Here is a 6,422-nt window from a genome sequence, read left to right as displayed (position 1 = left end):
CCCCCCCCCCCCCCCCCCTTTATAAACCAGTTATTTAACTCGTGTGAATGAAAACATGTCCGTTAATCTTCTGTTGTTGTGAATCAGAAGTCGCCCTGCAGGTTTCCAACAGTCAAAGTCTGCATGTGTCGTGTTGCTGCAAGCAATGGAAACCAAGTGGAGGATGCTCTGTGCAGAGCAACAGCACTCACTACACTCATTATGGGATGATCACTGATCATGAGGGAAACGAATGCAGAAGAAACTCGTGTCACAGATGAAGTAGTTACGGGGCTGAATGTACCAGAACGAGTATCTTATGTGAGCCTTTAAGTTGGCACGTTATACGTTCACCTCACAGGAGACCCACAGTCACTGCGATGCTTTCTTTGCCCTCTCTGGCTGCCAGTGAGAGACGTGCGTACGTAGCATATCATAGACACATGGACACATCGACGGTAAACATAGAAGTGTTGTGAACGTTGCAAAATGTGGTTTAGCATCATGAAAATGAGTTAGCGAGGGCGTTGGCTAACGTCGGCTGCTAAATCAGGTCTGAGTGTGTTGCTGAGATACAGAAAGGGTTGAGAATGCTATTTCAGTGTCACAACGTTCAGAGGACATGTGGCTTGGTGAAAATATTTAATTTGGTGACGATAGAGCTATGGGCTATGAACAATCGTCATAATCTCTGTTCACCTTCATTACATTGCAGTCATTTAGCAGACGCTTTTATCCAACGCAACTTACAATAAGTGTGTTCAACATCGGTATTCAAGAGAACTAGTCACCAGAAGTGCATCTCCTTTTAAACAAGCATCTAAGAGCATCCATCGGTGTGATGGACTCAGGACGCCCGCTGCTCTCCTCAGACGTTGGGGCGGCAGTGAAACCATGTGACACAGAAACAGGAAGCTGAAGCTCTGTTTGTAATCGTAGCTTGAGTCTCTACAGATGGAGCGTGCACGGAGGCGTGAATGCTAAATGTGCTGTTCATTGCATTTTTGCATCTCTGAAAACACCAGAGGACGAACAAACAAAACCAACTGTTAAGAATGAATGTAGAGGGTTTTTAATGATCTGTAAACTCATATTCATAAACTACTTTATTACCTTTGTACAAACTCTTTAAAGTCCAGTATTACATGTACTATAAAGAAACTAAGGTTGAACATCCTGTAAACTATTTGATTTGGCTGAAAGACATGTGTTCAAATGTAGGTTTTGAAGACGTATCCTCACACAACGCTTCATAGAATATCTTCTTTACTTCTTTTCAAAATATACTTGCGTCTTTACAGGAAACAAAAGTGCTTAGTTAGTGTTAGTAAAAGATCGTCACTTGGCTTAAGAGAACCGGGGGTTAAGTTACGTGACTAAAGCATCAACATTGACTTCTGGTTTCACGGCGCTCAGCGTGCTCTCCAGCGTGCTCTCCAGCGTGCTCTCCAGCGTGCTCTCCAGCGTCCAGCGTGCTCTCCAGCGCGCTCTCCAGCGCGCTCTCCAGCGCGCTCTCCAGCGGTCTTCATACTTCATCATGAGTTTGTGGAAGACATACGATGTCATTTTGTGTGATATCTACGAATGACGGACGTTGTGTTTTCGTAGCTTTAGCTACGTTGTGATATAATCACAACATACGATGATATTTATGATATCAGCAGATTCTCCGTTGCTTCAGTTCTCTGTTCATCCTACAAACATCCAGTTCAGGTTCCTCCTCCTCCTCAGCATCTTCACCACTAATAGATGAGTGCAGATCGTCGGTGTGAACTCAGTGGCCTTCTTCTCTGCTCGTGCTTCGTCCTTCCTTCAGCAGTCGACTCTCTGCTGGTTGTTGTTGGTGGATGATTGACAGCGGATACGAATAAAAACACACGAGCTGAAGATTATATCGACAAAGCCGGCTTTTCACAGCCAATGCTGATCAATGAATCGATGCAGTGAGTCTGCTCAGGACTCAACTGCTGTGAGGAAACAGTGTAGAGCTCTGTTGAGTCTTCACATTATATATATTTGTTATATATACTGTATATGTGTATAAATTCTTGCGTCTCTGAGTGAGCGTAGTCAAAGTCGATATCTTCTTACAAATATTGATGCAATATGCCCCCCCATTAGTGATTTAAGTGTCTTTACATCATGAAACATTTGGGAGGATGCACCGTGCTGTTACGTTTGACCTCCACTAGACATGTACAGTTGTAGTGGGAATATAGATATTCTAAAAAGCTTTTTGTTAATAGACAGGCGGCAACTTCCGGTTTTGACATTTGAATCCAAAGCTTCATGTGTTAAAGCTGCATTCTCTCTAGTGTCCACCAGGGGGCGACTCCTCTGGTTGTATAGAAGTCTATGAGAATGACTCTACTTCTCTCTTGATTTATTACCTCAGTAAACATTGTAAACATGAGTTTATGGTCTCAATCTCTAGTTTCAAGTCTTCCTCAATACAGCATGATGTTCATTTAGTACATTATGGTCCATTTAGAGTCACACAGACCATAAAGCAGGGGATGCTTTGGGGCGGGGCTACACAGTGATTGACAGGTCTCTACCAGAGACGTATACGGCGTCTCTACGTCACTCCTCCTAAGTCCAGATATGGTCACTTCCTGTTCACTGGTTGCAAAAAAACAAGATGGCGACGGCCAGAACGCAGAACTCGAGGCTTCAAAACATCCACAAACCAACGAGACGTCACCACAACTACGTCTACTTCTTGTAAACAGTCTACAGTAATAGAGGCTAAGCCCCTCCCCTTTCTGTTAACCACGGGACCTTATTTCACACAAAATATTAACAATATTAATAAAATTATCTTTCATAAATAATTAAATTAAAATAATTCAAACGGGATAAAACATTGCTCCAGGAAGGGGCGGGACTTGTTCTTTCTATTACAATTTGACAATATTTAGTTTATTATTTATGTTTGTTGCTCTCTGTCACGGACTGTAAAGAGACGACAAATATCTCAACCCTGAAAACAAGATTATCATAATTTAGTGAGAATCCTGTTCAGTGTTGATGCTCCTCACACATTAAGGAACAAATGTCACATTAAGTTTACCATTTAATAAAGTGAACTACGATCGTATCGTCACAATATGATTCTAAATGATGGTGAGTCATAACTCGGTGCGGCTCAGTCGTGGGCTTTGCCTCCGAATGTTGGATCATAATTAATGTGGCATGTCTCAGTGATCTGATTCCTGCCACGCAGTTTCCAATCTGCCAAAACCCCCCAAAATATGGGTGTCTGCAGCCGGCCCAGTCCGGTGTAATCCCTCTGTGGACACGACGATTACCCCGAGTCCATAATCTCCTCTCCCCCCCCACTGCTGATTTAAAGAGAGACCGTTTGTGTTCTCCAGCTCCGACTGGCCTCATTCCTCTCAGAGAAACAGATTTACAGGGTTGAAGGTCGGAGAATAGTTTATAAAACTCCTCCTCACAAGTTCCCCAACAAACAAAGTCGACACAGTCTTCAAAATGTCTCGTTCTGTCCGACCAACGGTCCAGAACCTCGAGAGGTTAATTCTGCTGTAATAAAAACTCCTCCAGAACCTGGAACCAAAGACTACGTAGAGGTTTTACTCAAACGCAGATATCTCAACAACTATTTAAAGGATTGTCATGAAATTCAACACAGACGTTCATGTTCCCCAGAGGATGACTCACGTTGACTTTGGTGATCCTCGGACTGGAGCGCCACCAGCAGGTCAAAGGTTCACTGTTAGAGGGGCGTGTTGGAGACCTAGAACTAGGAACTTTTTTTAGTCCTGATCCTCTATATGAACCAGTGCCAGATCCTCCAGCAGAAACCGGTCCACCATGGACAGACCCGACACCACGCTGCAGGAGACCCAGGACGTATTGCTGGACCCGCTGGAGGGGGAGGCACGAGAGAACCAGAACCAGGACTGAGAGGGTTCAGACTGTCAGACCTGCTGCAGTAACATGAGAGGTTCGAAAGGGAGTCTGGAGCTCAGAGACACTACCACTTTAGTCCACAGGGACCAACAGAACATGAAAGTTCCTCGTAGTAGCTTTGAGTAAAGGATCTGAATACTTCTTCACCTATTTGTACACGTGTTGTGTTTAAAGTACTTGTTAGCGCTGAGCCCTCCTCATCACAGCTGGTGAACAGGGAGGTTATCCTGAGTGTGGTGGACTGACTGACGTTATTCTGCTCTATGTGCAGGAGGGGGAACCGTTAGATGCTTTCACTGACAGGATAAAGTTTTCATAGTCATCTGTGTGAAGAAGAGAGTTTAACTTCACCAGCTTTTAAAGCTCTTTAAATGTTCCTGGTGCTTCAGTTTGCATCGGTCGTCATTAGACCGTTAAACCAGCGTTTTCATCCTCATCGACTCTGGGCGTGGTGAGTTCAAGGTCTGCGTGTTATCCTGGACGCTGTTTATGTTGCATGTTCTGATAGGTGTGGTCCTTTATTAGAGGTTCTCTGATCAGTCCCTGGGTCTGTCCTCTGACTCTAATGTGACTCAGTGAGCTAGAGATCATCACGATGAAGAACTCTCTGCTCTTGTTCTACTACATCTACTCAAGTACTCGACCACAATGTTGAGGTACTTGTACATCTTTATTTAACTTTAAACCTCATGTCTACTACATCTTCATTTATTGACAATATGAGTTCATAGTTCGGCTACTTCTCAGATTCTTACACTAAATATTATTTAACTAATACACAGCGATGTTTTATTAAGTAGTTTATATCCGAGTTAAATGAAATGACATTTTGAACGTAGGACTTTCACTTTAAGCTCCAGTCAATGATTTAATATTAAATGTATTGTTTTTGTCTCGAAGACACCTGTTTTGTTCTTCTTCTTCTTCTGTAGTTTTGAGAGCTGTGTGAATCGTAGCCTTTAACGTCGACTTCTGACCAATTGTAAAAATCTCCATATGTTATAAAAACGGTACAAACTGACTGAGAACGTTGTAGAACAAGTGAAGACTGAGTATTGCACTACGCAGACCGCCAAAATAAAATACTCATACTGACCACTGAGCCAAGTCAGCGTGAGATCAGGCACCAGCTGTAAGATGAACGTCTCTGTTCTCTGGTGGTAACACGGCGTCGTCATGTGATCGGTGTTCACTGTTCTTCTGTGACAGCGACGGTCAAAAGGTTTCAGACACGAGGATCTTTAACATCATTAGTCCTGGAGGAAGGTTTAGGGTTATGGGAGGAAGAAGAGTCAGATCGTCTCATGATGTACAAGTAGAACAGACACGAAGCTGTCACCAACTAACACATATTTAAATCGCCTCTATTTTCACCTGATTTATGTTAAAAAACGCCGCTTTTTACGCCGTTTAAAAACGTAAAAAACTCAGTGTTTTATGTTTTTTCCCTCATGGTCGTGAGCCCCTCCTTCTGATCTGCATAACCAGAAAGCCCAAAGCTTCTGTAACCAATTGGTGAACAGCAAAGCCAGATCAAAGAGATGCATCGATGGAACTGTTTGTTTTTCTTGTTTAAACCGCGTAAAAAGCAGCGTTTTGAAGTCTGTTTAAAGGCGGTTTTTAAATTATTATTTTTACCATCAATCAGGTGAAAGAGGCGTTTAATGTCACTCTTGGCTCCATACACTGCCCCCTCCCCCTCCTTATGAGTTAGGAAACAGCTCGCTGGTTTCACTGCAAGACAATCTCTCAACAGCCTCCCACAGTCCACAGGGGTCCTCTCTTTGGACATCAAGACCCCCCCCCCACACACACACACACTAACACACACACTAACAGGGGAAGCCTGCCCCGTAGTAAACGTATTCAGAGTTCAATAAATATACATGTACTGTAGAGGATTGGAGAAAAGGAAATCTCATGGACATTGAGATGCAACAGTTTATATATATGTATGTATGTATGTATGTATGTATGTATACATATATACATACATGTATGTATGTATGTATGTATACATATATATATCTACCACCATCGGTTGAACCTTTTTTTTTGGACGAAGATAAAGATGAGAACTTTAAGTGTTTTCACATCAAATGCAGTGTTAAAACATCTTGCCGGGTCATTTTATTCAACTAAAACGTGCTGATTTAATTGGTTAACATGTACCTGGATTGTGCATCAGAGTGAGACCTCTGTGGTTTGTTTTGGTCTGACTTTAAAATAGAATAACCGTCTTCTCGTCCTCGTCGCCACAGATATCCAGGAGTTTTACGAAGTGACCTTATTGGACAGCCAGAGATGGGCGGAGTCTTCCAAGGCGGCGGACCCCATGGCGCCCGTCCACCTGTGGGACTTCTCCAGCCTTCAAAGCACAACGGTGACCTCGGACACTCTGCCCAGCCTTAGCACCAGCATCGAGGTAAGAAGCCCCTCACCTGTCGGCCCAGTCATGTGATCTCTCTCTCTCTGTCTCTGTCTCTGTCTCTCTCTGTCTCTCTCTC

The 6,422-nt window shown here is 43.4% G+C and overlaps 1 protein-coding gene across 1 annotated transcript in view; it reads left to right on the top strand.

Moving 5' to 3' along the window:
- Positions 1 to 6,415, top strand: part of LOC116400904 (disks large homolog 1-like) — a 13,917-nt gene extending 7,502 nt beyond the window's left edge. Inside the window, exon 3 of the mRNA XM_031879008.1 lies at positions 6,177 to 6,415. Within this exon, the coding sequence (XP_031734868.1) occupies positions 6,177 to 6,376 (200 nt within the window). The 3' untranslated portion in view covers positions 6,377 to 6,415. The remainder of the gene's footprint in view (positions 1 to 6,176) is intronic.
- The last annotated feature ends 7 nt before the right edge of the window (positions 6,416 to 6,422 follow it).

This window comes from Anarrhichthys ocellatus, unplaced genomic scaffold, assembly GCF_004355925.1.
Source record: "Anarrhichthys ocellatus isolate YVR2014 unplaced genomic scaffold, GSC_Weel_1.0 scaffold216, whole genome shotgun sequence".
NCBI lineage: Eukaryota > Metazoa > Chordata > Actinopteri > Perciformes > Anarhichadidae > Anarrhichthys > Anarrhichthys ocellatus.
Note: the sequence above shows the minus strand (reverse complement) of the source record. Positions and strands in the feature narration are given on the sequence as shown.